This window comes from Hypanus sabinus, chromosome 6 (genome assembly GCF_030144855.1).
Source record: "Hypanus sabinus isolate sHypSab1 chromosome 6, sHypSab1.hap1, whole genome shotgun sequence".
Lineage (NCBI taxonomy): Eukaryota > Metazoa > Chordata > Chondrichthyes > Myliobatiformes > Dasyatidae > Hypanus > Hypanus sabinus.
This window is the reverse complement of record NC_082711.1, coordinates 42,237,507-42,264,016: the sequence shown is the minus strand read 5'-3', so window position 1 is coordinate 42,264,016 and position 26,510 is coordinate 42,237,507. Positions and strand designations below refer to the sequence as shown.

At 41.6% G+C, this 26,510-nt stretch overlaps 1 protein-coding gene across 7 annotated transcripts in view; it reads left to right on the top strand.

The window, feature by feature from the left end:
• Positions 1–13,701, top strand: part of jcada (junctional cadherin 5 associated a) — a 203,419-nt gene extending 189,718 nt beyond the window's left edge. For all 7 annotated transcript variants that reach the window (XM_059971991.1, XM_059971993.1, XM_059971992.1 and 4 more), the window contains one exon: positions 9,379–13,701. In XM_059971991.1, coding sequence (XP_059827974.1) covers positions 9,379–9,413 — 35 coding nt within the window. In that variant the 3' untranslated portion in view covers positions 9,414–13,701. The remainder of the gene's footprint in view (positions 1–9,378) is intronic.
• The last annotated feature ends 12,809 nt before the right edge of the window (positions 13,702–26,510 follow it).

The following is a 26,510-nucleotide window of genomic DNA, read 5'->3' as shown; positions in this document are numbered from 1 at the left end:
TCATCAAAGTCAAAGTAAATGTATTGTCAACATCTACTCTCAGTGATGGATGCTACCTTTGAGGCATCACCTATTGAAGGTGTCCTTGATGCGAGGGAAGCTAGAACCGATGATGTAGCTGGTTGAGTTTGCAACCATCTGCAGCTTTTTCTGACCCTGTGCAGTGGCTCCTCCATATCAGATGGTGATGCAACCAGGTAGAATGCAGCACCAAGTTATTAATAAGTCCCCTGATGTGTGACATTGAGTTTTGGAGTCATTGAAAGAGAATCAGTAGGTTGTGGGATCAGTTCAGAGTTGCGGTGAGTGAAGTTATCCACACCAGTTCAGGAGCCTGATGTCTGTATAGTAATAACTGTTCCTGAACCTGGTGGTGTGTGACCTAAGGTTTCTGTACCTCCTTCCCAATGGTAGTAGCGAGAAGAGATCATGGCCTGGATGGTAGGGCCCTTGATGATGGGTGCTGCTTTCTTGTGGCAGGGCTCCTTGTCAATGTGATCAATGCTGGGGAGGGCTTTTCCTATGACAGACTGGGCTGTATCCATCAATTTCTGCAGACTTTTCCACTCCTGGGCATTGACGTTTTCATACCAGGCTGTGAGACATAGTGCACAGCTTTCTACTCCAAAGAAGTTGGTACAAATGGAAAGCTTACTTTATCTGAATAATTATGTCAGGTGACATGTGCCCAACATGGGGGAACCATCAGGCTCACTATCAATAATACAGCACTGAAGTACTCAGACCAGTTTTGTGTCTGGTGCACTTCCACCCAGAAATGATCTCCAATGTAATCTGTTCCAGAAGAGGGAAACCGAATCGCACAGTGCCAGGAAAAAGTGGGAGCTTCTATTGCTAGACAGATATTTCTTAAAAGCCTGTGAAAGGCTGATTTTTATTAAAGAGCTCCCCCAAGTACATTTTGCAGTTCTTTCTATTATTTTGTGGAAATTCTAATTTTGCCAAACACACGTTTTCCTTAAGAGCGCAACCACGACTTCTACGTTAGCGCTGGCTTTGTAGCACCAACAAAGCGGCCACTTTGAGGCCAGTCTTGCTTTGTGTACTAATCTTTCCCAATAAGACCTAATTGATATTTACCTAGAGTTCAACTGATAATCTATCTGAGCATTCTGCTTGCCAAACAATCCAATGACCCACTAAAGAAATCTAATGACACTATTTATTTTGGCAGAAGTTTTATTTTATGAGTTGTGCACTATAGACTCATCAAAACGATTGCTTTAATTTGCAGTATGATATCCACAAAACTACGTGGACACCATGCTGGATTTCGGATATTCAACAAGTGCTTTGCTACATAACGTAGCAAGCTGTGTAGGTTTTTTAAAATTGTTTCTGCCAATTGATCCACTAAGGTGTCCATTTCATGTAACATTTTAAATACCTTTATAGTTTTTGACCCAACACCTTTCCAGAGAACATTGAATATTTCTGTGCCAGGATGTCAAGTGGAATCCTTGTATACCAGCTCAGCTCAGCTCAGCTTCAGAGTGATGTGCCTGATGTTTCAACATCCATTATTTTGGAATAACAGCTTGTTATGTGCCGTAAGGTACTTAAGGTTCAAAGTTTGTGCCTCAAAGTTCTGCTGGTGGCATTGACGGTAATTTCACTTTATTTGGCATGAAACATAGCATGTGCATGACTAAGCATTCATCAAATCCTCATTGGTTGGGAGATTAATTGGCTGCTCTATGTTTTCCCAGTGTGGATGGGTATTAGGAGAATTTGTGGGAGGGATAGTGAATGGGAATACAGGAGAAATGTAGGGTGGGTGTTTGTTGGTTGGTGTTAGGCTAGTGGGCTGAAGGGCCCTTTTCTGTGCTGTATGACTCTGTAATGGAGCCTAAGGTGAAGAGTTTGTGATAGACAAGACATTTTTACACTTATCTCTAAAGGGCAGGAGCCCAGATATTCCAGTGCTTGCCATTTCAACTTCTGTTCCTTTTAAAACTTCCTGAAGTTGCTGCTAGCTGCCTTAAGTTTTCGTTTAGCTTCTTCATAATATGTGACGTGGGAACTCAAGCTTGCAATATTTGTTACCCTACAACAGAACATGGTGGCATTCCGTGTGTATCCAGTAGAGGGCAGCTGATTATGGAGTTACCACAGCTTTGGAAGCCAAATCACAGGGAAGCTGCAAGCGGGACTTCTGCGGGCAGCAATGATGTGGCACACAAAGAGCAAAGCAGTGAACTTCCAAAGGATGTCGTTTCTCTCAACATCACATTGTACTCAATTCTACATTCCGCAGTGCGACCCTCGTCCTAACCTTGAGGCAATGACTCATGGTGGGTTTGGGATGGGATTCTGTGAGGCCTTCTCAGAGACATCTGTGTGTTTAGCAACAGTCTCCCCACTCATAGTTAGAAATAATAATCAGACTGGTTCTCAAACAGATCGCGTGTACGCCCATTTAATATTAAATAAAACAAATAGACTGATGACTCATACCCTTCTGAATATGAGTCAATAACAACAATTACATTAAAACAGGCTGGGAAATGAGAGCTTTTCCTTACACTGGAGGAACAAAGCATACTGCAAATAGATGAAACCTTAATAGCAATGCAAATGATCAAATCATGATTTATTTCAGATGAAGAACTTACTCCCAAAATGTTTGCAATTCAATTTCTGGTCCTCTTTCCAGCAAGTAGTCCCAGTTCATCTCCAAAGCTGTGTTGGTTGTTAACACAAGCGAAGCATTTCCCTGTATGTTTTGATGTGCATGTGATAAATAAACCTGAATCTGAATGCCAGAGGCTAGTAGATTCTATTAATCTGTTCTACGAGCCCACTGTGCAGGGCAGCAGTGCCTGGTGTCTCCACGGAGCCACGTTCAACCAGTATATCCTGGACAGAATCTCCAGTCCAGCATTTCTGTCGTACAATATAGAATAATTTTCTGTAATATGAGGCAGATGGTTAAAGGTGCTGAAGTGATGAAGGTGGCATCTTTTGGATGAAACCTTCAGTCACAACCTTTTTTCCCACTCAGATATGCCACAACAATTTAACGATAGTAAGTACTCATGGCTTCCTGTCTAACATCCTTCCTATGACCTAGATTGTCAAAGACAAAGGGTATTATCCTCCCAGGAAACAGTTGCTCATGCATATGAGATTCATGTTGGGATAGAGGAAACAGCGCTATCAGTGTTTATTCCTTGCTACCCTGCATTTTTCCAGGCTCATGACCCCCATGCTCCATGGTGGCCTCCCCATTTCCCAATCAGCTCCTGATGCTCTGTAAAGAACTCATTGCTTTTCCCTGCCACTGGTCTTTATAGAAGTTTATAAACTTGTGAGAGGCATTGATAGACAGCGAGTACCGTTATCCCCAGAGTCAAAATGTCTACCACTAGAGGTCATGCACTTAGAGTGAGCGGGGCAAAGTTCAAAGGAGACGTAAGGCAGGATTTCTTTACGCGGAGTGTTGGGTTGCTGGTATGCATTGCTAGTGGTAATGATGGAGGCAAATATTACAGAGGCATTTAAAAGTTTCTCAGGTACATAAGTATGCAGAGAATGGAGGGATATGGGCCTTGTGCACACAGAAGGGATTAGAGCAACACACACAAAAAGCTGGAGGAACTCAGCAGGCCAGACAGCATCTATGGAAAAGCCCGAAGTGTCAACTGTCTACTGTTTTCCATTGATACTGCTTGGCCTGCTGAGTTCCTCCAGTGTTTCATGTGTGTTGCTTGGACTTCCAGCATCTGCGGATTCTCTCTTGTTTGAGAAGCGATTAGATGTGATTATCATGATTAGTTCAGCCCAACATTGTGAACCAAAGGGCTTGTTCCTGCGTTCTGCGATCTCACCTTCTGAACTGATATTCCACCCCGACCTGAGCATTACCCTCAGTGTAGGTGGCACACCGGTTATCGTAACACTTTATAGTGCCAGCGTCAAGGGTTCAATTCCCGCCACCCTCTCTGAGGAGTTTGTACATTCTTCTCATCACCATGTGAGTATTTTCTGGTTGTGCCGGTTTCCTATGACATTCCAAAAGACATACCAGAAGTCGGCATGCCATGTTGGTGCTGGAAGCATGGTGACACTTGCAGTCCCAGACTGTATTGATCATTGACACAAATGAAACATTTCACTGTGTTTCAATGTGCGTGTGACAAGTAAAACTAATCTTTATTCTCCAAATCTTTAACTCTTCTCCCTCTACCTATCCCTCCTCTCCCCAAAAGCCACACTACTCTGTTCAAGAAGGCAGTTCATCACCACCTTCTCGAGAGCAAGTAGGGATGGGCATAAATACTGGCTTAGCTGTGACGCCCACATCCCGTAAATAAAAGAACTGTCGCTATACTTGTGACATCGTGAATCAAGCAGGAAAACTAGTGCTGGTGAATGAAGATTCTCTGCAGTGGACCCCAGATTTGAAGGTGCAAATGAATGGAGTCATACAACATCGAAATGGGCCCATTAGCCCAATTCATCCATGCTAACAAGATTCCCTTCTTCATTTGTCCTGTCTGCTTGTATTTCCTTCTAAACCTTTCCTATCCAGGTACCAGTCCAAGTACCTTTTAAATATTGTTAATATACCTGTCTCAGCTGCCTCTTCTGGCAGCTGATTCCATACACTGTACTAAACACCCTCTGGGTGAAAACGTTGCCCCTCAGGTGCCCAAAACCTTTCTTCACCACCCCTTCTCTCTCTGTGACACTATTTGCAAGGAACCATGTACTCTGTCCTCCAGTTTTACAACACTATTCAGGGCTTACCATTGACAGTAACTGTTCAACTGTGATTTGTCTTCTTATCCAATTTAACTTCCCACTTAACCAGCAAATCAAGAATCTCCTGTAATTTTTGCTAACCTTCTTCACTGCCCACTGTTTCACCTATTTCAGTGTCATATGCAAACTTGCCCACCCTGTACATTCTCATCCAAGCCATTGATAATAGGTAACAAATAACAATGGGCCTAACGCCGACCCCTGAAGCACACATGAGTCATGGGTCTCCAGTCTGAAACCCAGCCTTCTACCCTCTGCTTCCTACTGTCAAGTCAATATGTATCCAATTAGCTAGATCTCTCTAGGTTCCAGGTTCATTGTCTGCCAGATAACACTGGAACAGTGCATCAGAGATCATAATCAAAATCAGATTTAATATCACTGGCAAGTGTCATGAAATTTGTTAACATACGGGCAGCAGAAAAATGATATAGGAGAAAAATAAGTAAATCAATTACAGTAAGTATAGATATATGTATTAAATAGTTAACTTGAAAATAGTGCAAAGCAGAAATAACAAAGTGAGGTAGTGTTCAAGGGTTCAATGTCCATTTAGGAATTGGATGGCAGAGGGGGAGAAGCTGTTCCTGAATCGCTGAGTGTGTGCCTTCAGGCTTCTGTACCTCCTACCTGATGGTAACAAAGAGAAGAGGACATGTCCTGGGTGATGGGGGTCCTTTCTGAGAAACCGCTCCTTGAAGATGTCAGGTCTTGGATACTACAGAGGCTAGTATCCAAGATGGAGCTGACTAATTCTGTAGCTTTCAATCCTGGGCAGTAGCCCATCCACAGCCCCTCCCCCATACCAGACAGTGATGCAGCCTGTCTGAAAACTCGTCACGGTACATTTGTAGAGGTCTTCAAGTTTCTTGGGTGACAAACCAAATTCCCTCAAACTCCAAATGAAATATAGCCACTGTCTTGCCTTTTTCAAAAATTGCATTGATATGTTTAGACTAGTTTAGATCCTCAGAGATCTTGACACTCAGGAACTTGAACTAGCTCAGTCTCTCCACTTCTGATCCCTCTGTGAGGATGGGTTTGTGATCCCTCCTCCAACCCTCTCTGAAGTCCACAATCAGCTCTTTGGTCTTAGTGAAACTGAGAGCAAGGTTTTTATGTGACACCACTCAACCAGCTGGTATATCTCGCTCCTGTACGCCCTCTCATCTCCATTTGGGATTCTACAACAGTGGTTGGATCATCAGCAAATTTATAGGTGGCATTTGAGCTATGCCTCGCCACAGTAGAGAGTAGAGCTGTGGGCTAAGCACACACACACCCCTGAGGTGTTGATGATGATGTATTATCGTCTACCAGCCAATGTTGGGGTACCTGGTGAATGCTCAATGCACAACAATTGGGCAAACATGGAGGCAATGGACACACGATTTTCTATTTGCCTGGCATTGAAGACCAAGCCACTCAACATACAAAGCATCTGAACTTTTCAATATACCTTCTGATGTGGATGAAGCAGACAAGATTGTTACAGATGATCTAATACTGACTATTATAATAATGAATCAGAAGGGCTTGTTACCATGCTATATGTAAATAAATAAGATCAAATAAATAAACAGTGCAAGAAAAAAGGAATAATTAGGCAGTGTTTGTGGATTCATGAGCTGTTGAGAAATCCACTGGCAGAGGGGAAGAAGCTGTTCCTGAATCATTGAGTGTGGACCTTCAGGTTTCTCTGCCTTCTCCCTGATGGTAGTAACGAGAAGGGAACATGTTGTGGATGGTGAGATCCTTAGTGATAGATGCTGATTTCTTGAGGCAATGCCTCTTGAACATGTCCTTGATGGTGGGGAGGTTTGTGCCCATAACGGAGCTGGCTGAGTTTACAACCCTCTGCCGCCTCCTGTTTTCCTCTGCGTTACAGCGTCTATACCAGGATGTTGATTATAAAGAGCAACAGTTTCTTTGAGCCATTGGCTTGTGTGCTCCAAAGGAATGCCATTTTGTTTGGCTGCATTTACATGTATGGTTGAGTGATAATTAAACTTGAACTTTAAGGATTATGTCACGTCAGTGAGGTGTAGCAGCATTCACACTAAGGTCCTGGGTGGCAGTCCGAGACAAGTCACAGACTAAAGATGACTTAATTCACTTTGAGCTTCTTCTCTCTTGTATATTAGTCCACATGCTCTGCCAATGGATCTTTTGGGAATCCACAGAGAGTGCACTCCACCTTGAGGTTTTGAAAGGCACTAAAGAGAAGCCAGTCATTCTCCTGGTGTTTTCTTCCCATCCCTTGAATTTCCTGGTATTACCCCGACCCTGGTTTTAATCATAACAACACACCAGTCATTGATAGGAACTGGAAACTGATTCATTAGTAAGTTTCTTGAGATATACTAGACAGTTTTCATAACACAGCCATCTTAAAGCATGCCTTAGCAGAGTATTTTATCCTCAATATGTGTGTAATTACAAATAATACTGATTAGATCCATGATTTTAAGCTATCCAAATGATCTCATTGGGCCCAATCATGCAAGACGCTTGCCAAAATCGCAAACCTGTATCTCATTAGTTCAAATCAGTTACAAAGTTATTTTCCCTATGTTTTCATTTCAATTCTTGGCTTTCCCTTGGTACACAAGGGCAAAGGAAGTTTCACCGAGCAAAACAGCTGTTTGATTTCTAAGCTGAAGTCAGCCACCTTATCATCACAGGCCGCGAAGTATTACCAGGATGCATCTTCACTTGTGATTGTTTTGCGCAGCGAGGTCACTCACCCGAAGCAGTGCATGTTATTGAACTGAGCTCTGGTGCGTGTCCAGGAGGTCTCCAGCATGTTGGAGCATGAATGCTACAACTGGAGCAAGTTCAGTCCATTACACACACTGACCGAAACAGAGACAGGCAACACAGACAGAGGGTTCGAGCACTGATCCTGTCTAAAAAATGCTGATCTTATATTTTACCATATATTCTTTCACAAAAGGAGGCCATTTGCCTATCAAGCCCATTCAACTCTCAGACAAGATCACCAAATCTTTCCCACTCTTATGTTCCAGTGACCGTTTCTCACTCACTTATCCATCAACTCCACCCTGAATCTATTATCACCCTTCTGAGGGGTAATTATCCAATTTGTTTTTCATCCTTTGGGGTGTGGGAGAAAACCAGGTAACCTTTGGAAAGACCAGATGAGATCTATCCCAGAGTGCTATGGTAGACAACGGAGGAACTTGCGGGAGCTCTGACAGATTTTTGCATCTTTGTTGGCCACTGGTGAAGTACTAGAGGACTAACATTCTTTTGTATACTTATTTACGAGAAGGAATAAGCCTGGTAACGGTAGACTTTCATTGGTGGTGGGGAAATCATTGGAGAAAATTCTAAGGAACAGGATTTATGTACATTTGGAAAGACAGTGACTGATTACGGATGGTGAGCATGGCTTTGTGAGGGGGAAATCCTGTCTCACTAAGTTGATTGAGTTTTTTTGAGAAGGTTAACAAGAAGATTCATGAGGGTAAGAAATAGATGGTGTCAATCTGGAATTTAGACAAGATCCCTCTTGGTAGGTTGGTCTGAAAGGTTGATTTATGTGGGCTCAAAGGCAAATTGGTTAATTGGATCTAAAATTGGCTTGTTGATGGGAGGTAGAGGACAGTGGGCATTGCTGTTTGTGATTATATATCAATGACTTGGATGTGAATGTAGGAGGAATGATTAGTAAGTTTGCAGACAACATGGAGGTGGATGGACTTCAAGATGATGAGGAAGATTGTCTGAAGCTCTGGCAAGATAGTTGGATATAACATGGCAGATGGTCATGGCGACTGAGTGTCTTTCTATTGATTCCACCCGTAGCCTCCAGGGTAAATAAGCCCAGAACAGCAGAAGAGCACAAATAAACACTCAGTGGCCACTTTATTAGGTACAGGAAGTATGCAATAAAGTGACCAATGAATATATAAAGTACACAGACTAAAAGAGACATAGAAAGAGCAGGTAGTCAAAATCTTTTGCCCATCGTAGGGATACTAAAAAGAAGAGGGCATAGTTTCAAAACGAGAGGTAGGAAATTTAAATGAGATCTTAGTGATAGTTTATTTTTGCATTGAGAGTTGATATCTGCAAAGCACCGTTGAAATCCAAATACCATAGTATTTAGGAAGCATTCAAACAGACACTTCATAGGCAAGGTGAAGAAGGATATGGATCTAATGCAAGAAAGTAGCTTTGCTGTTGATGTGCTAAAAGGAATGGCGAGTGATTTCTGAGCTGTACATCTCTTTGACTCTATAAACCAGTAAGAGGAAGTTCAAATGACTGATGCTGCTTACTGATCCTTAAGTTGTTTAAGGAAGTGTAATATGCAGGCTTAGGTAGAAGGAGCAAGTCCTGTACAGCCACTACAGGTCAGGATCGAACCTTGATCACAGGGCTACCTGCACTGTGCCACTTAATGCCATTTTGCATTTATGCAACTGCCCATCCTTTTTCAAAATGCTTTAGCACACTAGGTTACACATGCCGAGTTGTTAGCAGATCTGCAGCTGTACGAATTTTGTGTGAAGCAGATGCTCATGCAGTTTTCTTAAGTCTCACATGCTTCCTGTTTTCCAGATGCATATGATCCCAGCAAGGTTGAGACCGTGTGAAAAAGGAGCGGGCAAGAGCAAGGAGCTGTCAGGACAACATTGTGGATTTTACACTGTGTCATTCACAAGTCTGCCTTTCATCAAATGCAAACATCTGGAACACCTTCCACTACTATGTTTATATTAACAAATACATTGATAAAATGCTGTGTCACTGCCAGGAAGAAATTGACTGTAAACTTTCTCTTCAATATCACAACCCAGCACATAGACACACAGTATAAATCCACCGATAACTTGGCACATGACCCACCTGCTCTGAGTCCAGCAGGCAGATGCAGGAGGTGACGAGAGGCCACGTTGGTTCAGTAAGAGGTGACCTACTGAAGTTGTAGTTGAGGCAGAATGAAGGCTCCCAAATGTGTGATGCCTGATCTGGAAATGCTAACACTGGACACCTGAAACGAAGGAAGAAGCTTCCCACCAATTACCTGAAGAGCACAAGTTTTTTTTTAAAAATCCAGTCTTCTAATTTGAGGTTTCACGAACTGGACTTTATATCAAAAATCAGCAATATTACACTCAAAGTATTGTGTTGGATTTGCTTTCTCTCTGGTAGAGGCACTTGAACGTGCACAAATCTGCATTTGGTTTTTTCTGATTATTTGAGAGAAATGAACCTTTCCATCTACTGGAACTCTGAACCTGGATTTGTAATATTGGTCTAGTTAAGAATGGACTTGTTATTAATGTGTTTAAGACAGTTCCAAGTTTCTGCAGAGCATTAGAAGATTAGACTTCAAGTACATGCCTGGACAGCTGCAGGGAGTATAAGGGCGAAAGGAGAGTGTGTATGAAAGTTACAGGGATTTGGGATCTATAATTCAGAAAGCATTCAGCAATGTTAGGTCTACTATCCTTTGGATAACAGAGTTCATTTGTTCATCATTTATTTTCCAAAGCTAGGTATGTTGCACTAGCCGCAGTTATTCCTGGATTCCATGGTCCCACTAGTGGGGACAAGTTCTAACCCTGCACTCCACTGTGTCTGGGATCCCTCTTGGATGGTGGGAATGAGGGAGGACACAGTGTCCCAGTAATGGAAACTCATGAATGGCAGTTAGAAATGAAACAGTTGGCACAAAGTTACAGCTGAGTTAAAGACAAAGGAATACAGCACATGGTGAGCGATTACAGTTTGAATTCATTCATACAGGGCATTAAAGATCAGTCACTTCCTGCAGCAACACTTGGCAAAGCTGTTCACATAGCATTCTTCATAGCACTGTTCTGTCTGCAGTTGGGAAATGACAAGTAGATGGAACACCCTCCCCCAGTCTCACTCCAATCTCCTGTCTTCGCTGCCAGTCCTATGAGACTCCCGATTTCCACTCACCGGAAATTCAAATGTCCAGCTCTCACCCATTTTTCATTCTCCAATATGCAGTTCACACTGGAACTCATGGGCATAGGTAGACACTGATCATTGCCTATTAATTAGTTCAGAAGGTTGGTGTGGACAAGCTGGCCAAAGGACACACTTCCATCCCGTATTCTCCATGATCTTCACTCTAACTGAAGGTCAGTTCTTATCTTGCAGAATTTGCATTAGAGTTTTAGGCATGCAAATTAATACCGGTCATTAATCAGGAAATTAACTAGCATAACAGAAATTATGTGCTCATTTACATTTTGTAAAGTATATACTCCTGCTCAATGTTAATTTAAATATTTCTGACCTGCAGTGATTGTCTGCCTACTGGGAACTTTACAATCGGTGCACCCAAAGTTTTGTAAGCACCAATTGTTCGGTGCTGATCTCAACAGTAAATTTTACAGTGATGGATGATTCGGTGCGAATCTCACATCAGCCGCTGCCATCCATCATCATTACACGGCTGAGATTGGATATCCAGCCTTTTCATTGCAGGAAATAATGAGCAATACAGAACGTGGTATTACTCAGATCATTCAACCCAATCTTGAAGATTGCTGATCTTAATATAGCTGAGAAATGCTATAAAATCACTTGACAACACCACCTTGCAATTCTATAGCACTTTTAACATTCATTGGGCTATATTGGCTTTAAACGTAAGGTGAATATAATACACGAAGGACTTGCTAGTGCCTTTCTGAATTACTATACATTAATGAAGAAATGGCCTCAAAGATTTTGCTTTATATAAAATGTGTATATTTATTTTAATGTATACAGTATTATTAGATTAGAACTAACAACAGGATTATTAAATATCTTGTATTTTGATTATTGGGAAGAATCAAAAGACACAGGCTATTGAGTGTTAAGCAATGTGAGTATTTGATGTCATACTGAGTTTTCTTCCCTATTCACGGAAATGATGTGGTAGAGGGCTCGGTAGGGGACCCTCTCCATACCGACAAGAACTGTGAGCTATGGAGCCTTTTCTTTTTAAGCTACAGATTCATCAGCCTCCCCTCACCCTCAGCGTAGTGAGAAACTGCCAATGAATGCCGGCCTTTCTTGCAAAGGTCACATCCTAAGAAAGAACAAAAGTAATGTTAAATTCTATACTGTCTACATAAAATCAGCCAATGATCCCTGTGTTTGCACGTAACTTACTCACCAGAGCGGATTTTATAAAAGCTGCCGGGGAGTGAGTGCAAAGGAAATTGCCTTGTCCCTATATCATGCCAATGAACCAGATCTTGTAATCCTGTTTTTTTTAATGGAAAAGCACAAATAAATAGTGTTTACATTCTGACAGACCGCCACGAAGTATACGTATATAAAATCTTGATATTGGATATTTATCAATCAGTTATCTGTAACGAAAGGGCACAAAGTCATTTCCATAGGATCAACATTACAGTAATCTAAGCTTGTACCAGTCACAAAACGCAATTAATTCTAATGCAGATGCCTGCTTCCTCCAGACAACATATTTGTTATTTTTCTGACATTTAAAGAAATAACACTTCTGAAAGAAACAATTTATGTTATACGTTTAATCTTTAAATGTCATGCCAGTCTGAAGTCAGCTTTCTGTCTGAGCATATGGCTCACAGGCACTCTAAAGTTAATCAAAATTGACAGCAAGGCAAGTAGGCTTACAGGTGACTTAATATATAGAGAGTAATTGTATAGTTTAATGCATATCTTTGTATATAGTATGTATATTGGAAGCATATGAAGTGATGGTCAATAGAAGTTGAATTATATCCAATGACAAAAAGATTTCCAAAATAAAAGTTGATATAGATTCCTTGTACTCTGATTGGTTGTCTCAGGTCCCAGATTCCATTTCAGGGAAGTCACTTACACAGGAATCCAGGAGTGAACCTATAGATGGATCTAGATCATTATTTATTTACTAGAAAAACTTATAAAGTGATAGTAATGGACCAGTTTCCTGTTCATCAAAGGCCAGTGTATTCACAGATTATAGTTTCGCCATGCTGGTGTTAATCCACTTTAGGAAGTGTTGCACTTAATCGAACACACTTTAAACTTATATGAATATATATTCTCGTTAACTGAGAGCGTGTTAATGCTCTCAATTTATCATCTCAAATTGTACCTCACACCACCACACTGATAATCTGGAGATAAATCAACCCTATCGTATATAGCAAAAAATGCTGTACAGGCGCACTTCAACTATAAAGAGATAAAATATGCAATTGTGCCACAGATTTTGTTTACTATAATTGGAATGGACAAATATAATCGTCTCTATACTTTTCTAGGATCCAAGTGACAATACTGGGAATGAAATACTAGCTTGTGCAAAAATCCAGATTGTTATACAAAATGCCAAATACAATGTAGGAGCAAAACCGGAAATGTATGTTTCATAGAATATTCCTCTTCTCTCCTCAAATGAAATTCAGCTATACATTATCCGTGGCGTGGGTCTGAAAGAGGAGCTGGATTATTGTCATTGCTTCCGGTGATACTATTTCCATAGCAAGGATTAGGTCTTCTTATGAATGCTTCATGGAGATGATGTTGATATTAGTAGACAAGTGGCCTAAGGAAACTAAACTGCAGTATTTGTGTTGAGTAGAAGATGCATATAAGTGTCTCAGACAAACTCACAAGTGTCACATATCTTAGAAGCTTTTCCATTATTTTTTTGAAAATAAAAGCAGTTATTTTATTTTTTAAACCAAGGTATGTATTTGTATAGAAGCCAAGATCTGTGGAGGAAAGCAAGAGGGGATTTGCTTGTTTTCCCCCAAAATCTGAGATTAACTTCTATTTATCAGCTCAGTGTAAATACTAATTCACAGGCTACAATGTATCTTCACTGATGTATATTATTCTAGGTTATCCCTAAATAAAATATATGCATGAAACTTCTTTTAAATACCTCTCTTGTTGTATGTTATCCAATTTCGTCCTGTTTATTTTTGTTTGAAAGCATACATTTTCCTCTGTGCATTCAATGGCTGAGCCTGACGAAGGGTCTCGGCCCAAAGGGTCGACAGTGCTTCTCCCTATAGATGCTGCCTGGCCTGCTGCATTCCTCCGGCATTTTGTGTGAGTTGCAATGGCTGAGCCACCTGGTTGTTCAAACTTAGAGATGCAAGTTCAAATCTCAGCCTTCCCTTCTTCTATCGATTAAAAGAAGCAAGTTTGATAATGCATAGAGGGAAAAAAAGGAGACTCCCAAGACCTTCACTGACAATGCTGTGCTCCGGAGAACATAAGATAATGTCACTATAAGCATGGATAATTAAGATCAACTGACAATCAGCAAGATCAGCCGACATTATGGACCATCTTTTAACATAAAGAACTCTCCAAACTTGCATCTAAGGAAAAATTCCAGACAGCAATTGGCACTGGGTCAGCAGAGGTGAGCTAAGGTTCATGTGAAGAGGTAGGTTTTGAGGAATGGATTCGAGAAGGCAAGGTTTAAGCGATACATTTCAGGGTTTACAGTATGACCATGAGCTTGAGTCAAACCATGAATGTAAGATCATGACAACAATTCCATAAATCTGCAACACTGCAGGTACTATAAAAGCAAGCACTCAGGCGTGATTATCATGTTAAGCATCTTGATTTGTCTTTTCAGTTGATATACAAACGATGGCACAAGCTTCAGTACTAAGATTCGGATCTATTAGTACACCTCGTGCATCAATCTGAAATTGATAAAGAACAGTAATGATGAAGTACAATAAGGATTGCATGCTCTAGACATTGCATTGTATCTGTTTTTCCCATCACAAAATTAAACACCTTGCAACATGCTGCCAGATTACCAAACACAGTGGGATGCCTGAGTCCACCAGGCTTTTATAGCAGTGAGTCAATTTGCATCCCATATCACCAGAAAGAAAGCTACGAACATGAACAGCCTGCCATAGAACCATCAACACAAAAAGCACAGTATTCCAGTAACCTTGAACCAATATTAACTCCAACAAAGAACAAGGAAAAACTCAGCATTTTGTGTATAGCCTCCAACCTGATGGAGGCTACCCAGCCGGTATATAAGGTGGTGTTCTTCCAACCTGAGTTTGGATCCATATTATATACCTGCTGGGTAGCCTCCAACCTGATGGCATGAACATTGACTTCTCTAACTTCCGTTAATGCCCCTCCTCCCCTTCTTACCCCATCCCTGACATATTTAGTTGTTTTTTTTCTCTCTCTCTGCCCATCACTCTGCTTGTTCTCCATCTCCCTCTGGTGCTCCCACCCTCCCTCTTTCTTTCTCCCGAGGCCTCCCGTCCCATGATCCTTTCCCTTCTCCAGCTCTGTACCCCTTTTGCCAATCACCTTTCCAGCTCTTAGCTTCATCCCACCCCCTCCGGTCTTCTCCTATCATTTCGCATATCCCCCTCCCCCCACTACTTTCAAATCTCTTACTATCTTTCCTTTCGGTTAGTCCTGACGAAGGGTCTCGGCCCGAAACATTGACGGTGCTTCTCCTTATAGATGCTGCCCAGCCTGCTGTGTTCCACCAGCATTTTGTGTGTGTCTTTTGAATTTCCAGCATCTGCAGATTTCCTCGTGTTTGCATTTTGTGTATGTTGCTTTAATTCTAATGAAAGTCGGCAAAGCAATCCTTTATAGTCAGCCATATTAGCATTAGAAGATAAAGAAATTACATTTATCCAATACATTTCACAACCATCTGCGTACTTTTGAAATGTGTAACTAGCCATCTTGTTCACATCAGGATCCCATAAACAGTAATGACTTAATGACCTAATTATCTATTTTAATGACTTTGTCCAGGATGTGAGGGGACCTCCTACGCCCTTCTTCAATTAGTGAGATGACCTGTTTTTTCCTGAGAGTGCAACAGGTCTCATTAGAGATTTCATGATTAACATGGCATTATGTGCTCAGACCTTCTGACTTGGAGGCAAGTGATGTTCCACAAAACAAAAAAAAAGTTGCAGATGTGGAAATCTGAAATAAAAAAGGAAATACTGAAAAAGTGAGGCAGCGTCTGCAGAGACAGAAACAGAACTAAAGTTTCAGGTCAGTTCTAATGAGTGTTCATCAATTTCAGGTCAATTCAAGTCAAGTCAAGTCACTTTTTATTGTCATTTTGACCATAACTGCTGGTACAGTACACAGTAAAAATGAGACAATGTTTTTTCAGGAACCATGGTGTTACATGACACAGTACAAAAATTAGACTGAACTACATAAAAAACAACACAGAAAAAAACTACACTAGACTACATACCTACCCAGGACTGCATAAAGTGCACAAAACAGTGCAGGCATTACAATAATTAATAAACAGGACAATAGGGCAGCAAGGGGTCAGTCCAGACTCTGGGTATTCAGGAGTCTGATAGCTTGGGGGAAGAAACTGTTAGATAGTCTGGTCGTGACAGCCCAAATGCTTCGGTGCCTTTTCCCAGATGGCAGGAGGGAGAAGAGTTTGTATGAGGGGTGTGTGGGGTCCTTCATAATGCTGTTTACTTTGCGGATGCAGCGTGTGGTGTAAATGTCCGTAATGGTGGGAAGAGAGGTCCCGATGATCTTCTCAGTTTAAAGTGTCTTCACAAATGCATCCTGATCTGATGAACATTTCTAACTTTTCCAGGTTTTATTTATTTAGTGGTACAAGGCCGTAACAGCCCTTCCTACCCAACGAGCCGACACCACCCGATTACACCCATGGAACCAATTAATCTACTAACCCATCCATCTTTAGAATGTAGGAGGAAACTGGAGCATTCGGACGAAACCAAGGCAGTGAGAACGTTCAACCCCCTTACAGACAGCGGCAGAATTGAACCCGTGTCACTGGCACTGTAACAGCATTACACTAAATGGCACACCTGTATATAAGAGAGTTGCAGGCAGACAGAGAGAAACAAACTTTGTGCCTTTAAATTAATTTTTGATTAATTTTTCTTCTCAAGTATAAGTTCAGGGATCTGTCCCGGAGCAACAAAGCTATTTAGCATCCATACACCATTGATTCAAAGTTAGGTTCCCACAGTTATCAAATGTCTTATATATCAAGTATGTTTCACTACAATACAACGGTCTGAATGAAGAAATCGTGTAGACATATTTTTGCGATATAGGCATGAAACAGACTTGACAAGGACAATATTTAGGATTAGTCAGCCTTTATGATTTGTAGTCAATGCCATCCCACGGTTCTATGTGAAATGTTCACAGCTGTTCTTTGTAGCAGCAGTGTCTTGTCAAAAATAAATACAGTATGTCATGGAAAGGATAGAGAGCACTTGGGCAAATCAGAAACAGAAACCTTGTACTTTAAATGCAAGGGTTGTATATGAGCGATTAGATGCCTGAGGTCAGACTGTGAGTTTGTATGTCTTTAGATGATCTTCTAAAAGTTTATTCAGATTGGAATACTCACCATTTATCTAATTCAAGAATACTCATTATTTATGTTTTCTTACTGACATCGGATTCCAAAACAAATGAGCTCCATTATACTTTGAATCGGAGTCATACAGAACAGAGACAGACTATTTGGCTGAGCTCCCATGCTGGCAGACACATCCTCCCAAACAATCCCTTCAGTCCCATATCATTCGACCTTTCCTATCTAGGTACCTGTCCAAATATCTTAATTGTACCTACATCGGCAAGTTACTGGATAGAGTGGAGGTCCAGGATATTTCCGTTAGTTGGACAGTCTAGGATCTGAAGGCATGGGCTCAGAATAAAGGGATGTTGCTTTAAACCTGAAATGAGAAGGAATTTCTTCAGCCACGAGTGGTGGAACTGTGGAACTCATTGCCACAGAGAGGTGGGAGGATGAGGTTACTGTATTTTATAAGGCAGCGATGAATAGGTTCTTGATTGATAAGGGGGTTGAAGGTTGTAGTGAGAGGGCAGGAGAAATGAATTGAGAAAAAAATTCACCATGATTGAATGCAGAACAGTCTTGATGGATGGACTGATCTAATTCTGTGCCTATATTTCATCTTCCACTTGCCGTCTGTTCCAAAAACCCACTACCTTCTGTTTAGAAAACTCGTCTCTTAGATCCCCTTTAAACCTTTCCCCCCTCACATTAAATCTATTCCCTCCAGTTTTAGACTCGCCAACCCTGAGAAATCCATCTTATCTATGTGCCTCACAATTTCATAAACCTCCATATAGTAACCCTTCAGCCTACTCCGCTCCAGAAGAAACTCCCCCAGCAGCATCCCTTTGAATTTCTTCTGCACCCTCTCCAGCGTAGCCTCATCTTTTCTGTAGCATGGCGACCAGAAATGCTCACAAGATTCAAGTTGTTTAATGTCATTTCCAGCACACAAGCGTAAAAGGGAATGAAGTAAATGGTAATCTGGATCTGATGCAGCATAGAAAAACGCACCCCAAGATACAGAACACAATAAATAAATATAAATAAATAGCTTATTTACATACACGATTATTACGTTAGGTATAGGAGAGTCTGTACAAAAGATGACTCTGACAGGAAATGATAAAGCAGTGGTGGTGGGCTGGGTTTGTGGGTGGGGGTGTCAATCAGCCTGACTGATTGGGGACAGTAATTGATTTTATGTCTGGTGGATGCTCTGTAGCCTTTTCCTTGATGGGAGTGGAACAAACAGTCCATGGGCAGGGTGGGAGGGTTCCTCATGAGAATGCTGGCCTTTGACCGGCACCTTTTGTTTAAATATAGAGAGGATCTGCGGAGTTATTTTGTCGCACAGTGTGTGATGGTTAACTGGGATGGGCTGCTAGGGGAAGTGGGATGAGGTAAATACAATTAAAATATTTAAGAGGCATTGGGACAAGAGTTGGATAGGAAGGGAGTGAAGCAATGTGGTCCTAACGCAGACAAATAGGAGTAATGCAGATAGATATCACATTCACAAAATGCTGGTGGAACGCAGCAGGCCAGGCAGCATCTATGGGGAGAAGCACTGTCGATGTTTCAGGCTGAGACACCCATCGTCTGTCCTGATGAAGGGTCTTGGCCCAAAACGTCGACTGTACTTCTCCCCATAGATGCTGCCTGGCCTGCTGCATTCTGCCAGAATTTTGTGTGTGTTGCTTGAATTTCCAGCGTCTACAGATTTCTTCGTGTTTGCATTTGTGGATATCACGCTCAGCTGTTCCTGCATTGTGTAAGTCTGATTCTGTGAGTACCGCCTTGATACATTGATGAAACTGTAACTGAGAGGATTAATCTCTGGTCCATTCCTCCTGATGTGCTCAGGAAAACAGGAGCAAAAAGAAACTGCTCAATGCTGCTAAAGCTTCCCAATTCATTAGTGGTCATAGTGTTGCTAAACTGTAAGACCCTGATCACAGGAGCAAATCACGCTCTTTGTTCCATTACGTCTATACCATCATTTGATCATGACTGATTTATTTTCCCTGTCAGCCCCATTCTCCTGCCTTCTCCTCATAAGCTCCCCAACATCGTTATGCAATAAAGCAAGGCGTCCATGGACCCCAGGTTGGGAACCCCTGGTCTAAATGTTCTAGATGTCCCACTCTGCTTCCTGCCAGTCAGCCAAACCTCTCTCCATGTTAGTGTCTTTCCAGGAAGGCTAAATCTCAGGTGGATCTAAATGTTATTTATCAATATTAGCTTCATATTTGTTACTGAGACTTAATCAGTCAGTCTCATTCTTGAGTGTTCCAATTGCCCTGGGCTCCCCATTAGAGCAAAGAATTTGGGTATATCTAAAGCCAGCATTGACTGAATGGCTGAATGCCATCCTTCTGTGCCATAACTCCAGTGGTTTGTAAGAGTGCTTCCTGACTTTTCTTCCAAATAGCCTTGGTTCCATGTCTCTTCATTCCAGTTTTTCTGCACGTATTGGACATCTTAAATAACACCACATAATCTTTTATTTAAATTCACTCCATTAGAAATATAGGCCCAGACTGATAAATACCATTGATACTATTCAAACTAATAAAAATGTTGACAATTGTTTTAAAATTTAATGGGTGTATTTGGTGAAGAAATACTGGTTTTGTGCACCTCTGAATTTTATGGGGGAAAACACAAAAGACTCCTTATCCTGGAGAGAGAGTGTAAGCACTGACTCAAACCACATGATGATGAACAGCTGTGGGGAGGGCGTAAGGAGCCTGTGTGGATTACCATACACTCAGAGTTCACATGGAAAATCTTATTTGGAAAAGTGAAGGCAAAGCAAAAAAAAAATTGAGACTCAGCATTTTGCCACTCAGCTGGATCAGAGAAAGTTCATTTTAACTCGCTCTGGAAATCCAGTTTGATGTATGTGTCTGCATGGTTGTACACATAATTTACAAGAGAAAAAGTAATCATGGTAATGCCACAACTTTAAATTCTTTCAGTCAGCGGGATCTCATTTCGAACTGTTTCTGTATCCCAGAGGCACTGGAGGAATTTAACCGCACAAACTCTGGCACATATGTACATCATTTTATCTTATGCAAGCTACTTTATGGTATCAAGATGTTCCGTGTTTATATTCGAGAGTATCAATTTGCACTTCTTTTTCACCAACACACCCCAAAACATAAACACTGGCATCAGTATATACAGACAAATGTCAACTTGTTAAACCAACAGGTATGTCAGAGACATAAGAGAGTTGGAACTCGGAGCAACTAACAGTCTGCTGGAGAAACACAGTGAGCGGAGCAGTATCTGTGGGGGTGAGGAACTGTCAATATTTTGAGTCCAAAGGTGGGTAGGGGCTAGTTAGCTTAATCCACCTACCCCCACACACACAGACAACCCCACCAAGCTCAACCTGCCTGCCATCTTCCACTTTTCCCCTGACCCCTGTCCCACCACTCCCCCATCCTCTTTATACTGGCCATCTCTGCTCTCCACTAGTAGTCCTGATGCGGAGTTTTGACCCATAATGTTGTCAATTTCCTCCGTCCCTCACCCTTCACAGATGGTCTTAACAACTCTGTAGTAGATACAGCTGGGGAGCATTAGGGAACGGCGTAAAGACCATTCCTCCTGAGAGAATGGTGAGTCCCATGGTGTCATCTGGATGTGACAACAATCCAGCAATTTCATAGTCTTCTCTCTTCCTCTTCATACAGATCAGAATTGCTTGGAACTTTTGAAATTTTAACATTTATTCTAACAATATAAGTTCAGCAGTATTGCACTATATAAAAAGTGTGTGGGAGACAGGGACCCCATAAATTTAAGTGGAATGTGGGAGAGGGTCAAAAACTTCTACAAGAATATGAGACAGAGAGGGTCAATCAGATTACAAAGAATGTGGGAGGCCCACTCCCAACCATTCTGTGATTTTTATTAGGGCTAAGCAGCTACGTTCATAGAGAGTCATAGAGCAATGCAGCATGGGTTCAGGACCTTTGGCCCCACCAGTTCATGCTGACCATGGTGCCCACCCAACTAGTCCAAACTCCCTGCATTCAGCCCAATCCTTCGAAGCCCTTCCCCGCCATGTATCCATCCAAATGTTTCTTGTCTGAACCACTTCCTCTAGCAGCTCAGTTCAGGAAAAAGTTGCCCCTCTTTCCTCTCTCATCCTAAGCCCATGCCCTCTAGGTGTGGACTCCCCCACCCTGGGAAAAAACTGTTACCATCCAGCAAATCCATGACTGTCATAAATTTTAAACACTTCTATTACATTGCCCCTTATTTCCCCTCAATTCCAGTGAATATAGACATAGCCCGGCCAACCTTCTCTTACAACTCAGACTCTCTAGTCCGGGCAACATAATGGGTATACTTAATGCTAAGGTTGATAGGTTCTTGATTAGTCAGAGCATCAAAGGTTCTGGAGAGAAGGCAGAAAAATAGGTTTGAAAGGGAAAATAAATCAGTCATGATTGAAAGGCAGAGCAGATTCAATGGGCCAAAGAACCTAATTCTGCTCCTATGTCTTATGGTCTGACATCCTTGTAAATCTTTCTGGTTTAACCCTATATTTCCCATAACAGGCTGATCAAAATTGTGCACAGTACTTTAAGTCTGGCTTCACCAATGACTTATACTTACTTACCTACTACATGTTACACCACTGGCATTTAGGACAGCAATGAAGGTCCTCCATCTCTGTCTGTAGAGAAGGATTTCCATAACAAGTATTATTTGACCAGTCAGGATTGTGAGCCCAGAGCTGAGCCCCTGAACCTGAGGCCTAGTGGATCACTCTTAGCTTGGCCTCTACCCTTTGACTTATTTGACATGGATGGCCCTACCAAGAGACAAAACACAAGGCCCTGACTACAGCCAAGATAGCTCTCTGGGTCATTGTGGTACGCAAGCCTCCAAGCCCTACAACAAGGTTGTGGTCCTCTTATACAACCACAACATAATAGCCATAAGACCATAAGGCAGTGGAGCAGAATTAGGCCATTCAGCCCATCGAGTCCACTCCGTCATTTCATCATGGCTGATCCCAGATCCTGTTCAACCCCATACACCTGTCCTCTCACCATATCTCTTGATGCTCTGACTGATCAGGAATCTATCAACTTCCACTTTGAGTATACCCACAGACTTGGCCTCCACCACAATCTGTGGCAGAACATTCCCCGGATGCACCACTCTTTGGAAAAAAAAAATTCCTCCTTACTTCTGTTCTAAAAGGTCATCCCTCAATTTTGAGGCTAGTTCAGGATACCCCCACCAGAGGAAACATCCTCTCCACATCCACCCTATCCAGTCCTTTCAACACTCAGTAGGTTTCAATGAGATCCCCCGTGTTCTTCTAAATTCCAGTGAGTACAGGCCCAAAGCTGCCAAACACTCCTCATATGTTAACCCATTAATTCATGGAATCATCCTTGTGAACCCCCTCTGGACTTTCTCCAATGACGACACATCCTTTCTGAGATGAGGGCCCAAAACTGTTGACAATACTCCAAGTGCAGCCTGACTAGTGTCTTATAAACCCTCAGCACTATCTTTGTGTTTTTATATTCTATTCCCCTTGAAATAAATACCAACATTGCATTTGCCACAGACTCAACCTGTAAATTAACCTTCTGGGAGTCTTGCATGAGGACTCCTAAAGGCTGATTTATACTTGTGCATCACATCTACGCCATTGGTAACACATACCCTACACTGTACCTACGCTGTACCCTATGCTGCAGGGTGATGTGCACCTCTCCAGAAAACTCACTCATGCGTCGCGGCAACGCAGACCACAACAACTGTGATTGGTTCACTTGGTAGCATTGCACTTCCTCCTATGCACTTCTGGTTTCTTCTTCTCCGCCATGTCTGTACACCAGAGTGAAATAGATGAACCAAATCATCAAATCTACTTGCCGACATGCAAACAGGTTTGAAATGCATTTCCTCGTCCATGTCTCTCACGAAGAAACTCAACACAGTGGCATAGAAACCCCACCGCTAACTGGCGTTTTTGGCACACACCAACGCATGCTCGCTGCGGCGTAGAGCGACGCAGAAGTGAAAATCAAGGCTACAACGTAGGCTGCGGCATAATCCATAAGCACAAGCATAAAACAGCCTTCAGTCCCCCTGCACCTCCGATGTTTGAATTTTCTTCCATTTAGGTAATAGTCTGCGCTATCGTTCCTTTTACCAAAATGCATTATCATACATTTCCCAAGACTGAATTCCATCTGCCAATTTTTTGCCCGTTCTTCCAATTTATCTACGTCCTGCTGAACTCGCATTGCTCCCTCAGCACTTCCTCCACCTACCTTTGTATCGTCTGCAAACTTCACCACAAAGCCATCAATTCTGTTATTTAAATCATTGATAAACGTTGTGAAAAGTAGCAGCCCCAGTGCTGACCCCTGAGAACCATCACTAGTCAATGGCAGCCAATCAGAAAAAGGCCCCTTTTATTCCCACTCACTGCCTCCTGCCAGTCAGCCATTCCTCTATCCATGCCAGTATCTTTCCTGTAATGCCATAGGATTTTATCTTGTTAAGCAGCTTCAGGTGAGGCACCTTTTCAAATGTCTTCTGAAATTAAGTAAATGACATCTACTACCTCTCCTTTGTCTACGCTGCTTGTACTTTCTCGAAGAATTCTAACAGATTTATCAGAGAAGACTTCTCTTTACAGAAACCATGCTGACTGACTTATTTTATTATTAGTCTCCAAGTACCCCAAACCTCATTCTTAATAATAGACTGCAACACTTTCTCAACCACTGAGGTCAGGCTAACTGGCCGTTAATTTCCTCCCTTTTGTCTTCCGCCCTTCTTAAAGAGTGGAGTGATATTTGCAATTTTCCAGTCCTCCAGGACAATGCCAGAATCAAATGATTCTTAAAAGATCATAACCAATGCATCAGTTATCTCTTCAACAACCTCGATCAGGATACTGGGATCTAGTCTATCTGGTCCAGGTGACTTATCCACCTTAAGGCCTTTCAGTCTGCCTAGCACTTTTTCTTTTGTAATAGCAATGGCACTCACTCCCCTGCCCTGACACTCACGGACCTCTGGCATATAGCTAGTGCCTTCCACAGTAAAGACTGAAGCAAAGAACTTATTAAGTTCATCTGCCACTTCTTTGCTCCCCATTACTACCTCACCAGTATCATTTGCCAGTGGTCTAATATCAACGCTCATCTCCCTTTTATTCTGTATATAACTGAAAAAAAAAAACACTTAGTTTCCTGTATTATATTATCGGCTAGTTTGCCCTCATATTTCATCTATTCCTTCTTGTAGCTTTTTAGTTGCCCTTTGTTGGATTTTAAAAGCTTCCCAATCATCCAAATTGCCATTCACTTTTGCTGCCTTATATGCCCTTTCCTTGGCTTTTATGCAGTCCTTAAATTCCCTTGTCAGCCACAGCTGCCCACTCCTGCTGCCTCTTTCCCCAACTCCTTTCTTCAGTGGCCCGCCTGTTAGTGTGCTAAGTGCCTATTTCAAAGTATGAAGTTTAAGATATAGTAGCCATTAAAACAAATGTGAACCAGACTTCATGAAGGGTATTTCAACGTTACCTGGATCTCCACAGTAATAACGTTTCCTCATCTCAGTTGGACCTGCTTCGAAGATCTGCAAATAAATGCAGTGAGTCTGAGGACTCTGCAGGAGCAGGTTGTTCAATAATTGGCACGTCCTTACTTCTAGCCCTGAGGACCCACCCCACTTGTATCTCCAGCCACTGCTCTTGGAAGTTGTTGCCAAGGTGTTGCCAAGGTTGTCTCCACTGAGACAACTGAGGAATGAGTATCGTACCAGTGAAATGCTGGAGAAAGTACTGCCGATAGTTTTACCACATTCTGTGATCATTGGAAGGGTTTCAGCAGCTCCCAGTGATTTTAGAAGTTGCCCAGTTAGGTCTTTTAATGTCAATAGAGAATCCCTTTAAATAATAAATAAAAAGACAATCAAGAGCAATGATGCACTCCTAATTTTGCAGACACAGCCCATAATAATCACAGACCATAGAGTTGACCTTCAACTTCTGCAGGTTAGGGAGAAAATAGACATTGCTTAAATAATGACATCATTTTAGGCCTGGTGTCAGAAAAACGTGCCCAATATATGGAAGTTCACAGTCTAATTTTCTGGTGGGTGCAGCTTCACCTGGAAATGGTCACCAATGCTACCATCTCCAGGTTAAATTGATGCCCATGTGTTTTGCATGCATGAAGAACAAATGCTAAACAGCCCACTTTCTTGCCATGAATTTGGTTGTAGCACTGATTAATGAATTTAAGTAGAAAGTGCGTTAATATGAAGTAATCTGTCAGTATTTCTTATCTTGTGATTGTGAGTTAAGTGCAAATTAATTCCCTCTAAACTGCAAGAATTTGGCAAACTTAAATCACGAGGCAATTATTATTCTTTTGAAGAGGAATATTAACTTTTGCTCATTAACTATAGTAGATCAAAGTATAACAATCTCCATAGGGTCCTATCATAAATGTTGCAAAAATTCAGAATTCTCGAATAGTGCAAGAAAGTAAATTAAAGACATCAGAAAATTTGCAATAAGGATTTTTTTTTCAACCGTGGAAATCTGAAAACAGAACAGAAGATGCTGGAAACAGAAGGTATCCATGGAAAGAAAAACAAGTTAATCTTTTCAGAATAATTTTGATGCACTGTCTCTGATGTGAAATGTTAACTCATTCTCTCTTTCCATTGATGCTGATTGATCTGAGCACTGTCAGCCCTTTCCATTTTTTTGCAATATAGAATTTAACTTACAAAGTACACAGCTCTCCTAGACTGTGCTCTGCCCACTCTTTCTCTATCCACACCTCCAGTTTCCCTGAAGTCTATGTATAATTCCCATTTGAGTTAATATTTATGAATATCCTCAATGTTCAATGCTGCCTGTTGATGGTCATTAATCCTGCTTCAAACTGCTGTAGTTATTTTCTTTCGCAGTAGCCTTATGAAGGAAATTAATCATGAGCTTCTCCAAGTTGAGAGATTCACTTTGCAAAATCTCCTGAGGGAATCTCACAGAAGAATTTCTCCAGATGAAAAGTATATTGCAGTTTTATACTCATTAGCACGAAGATAACAGCAGGTGATTAAATGCCACCCACTGACTTTTTAAATATTCAAATAATGTTTTGTTAGGAATAAAGACACAATAAATAGCTTTTTTTCACCACTGTAGTAAGATGCGGCTTTCTGGATACATAAGCACCCCAAAATTGATTGCCAGAGCATGAATAAATATTTGTGAGTGGCAGGATAACCAGTCCAGTCTCCTCCTGATCTCATTATATGGAATAAT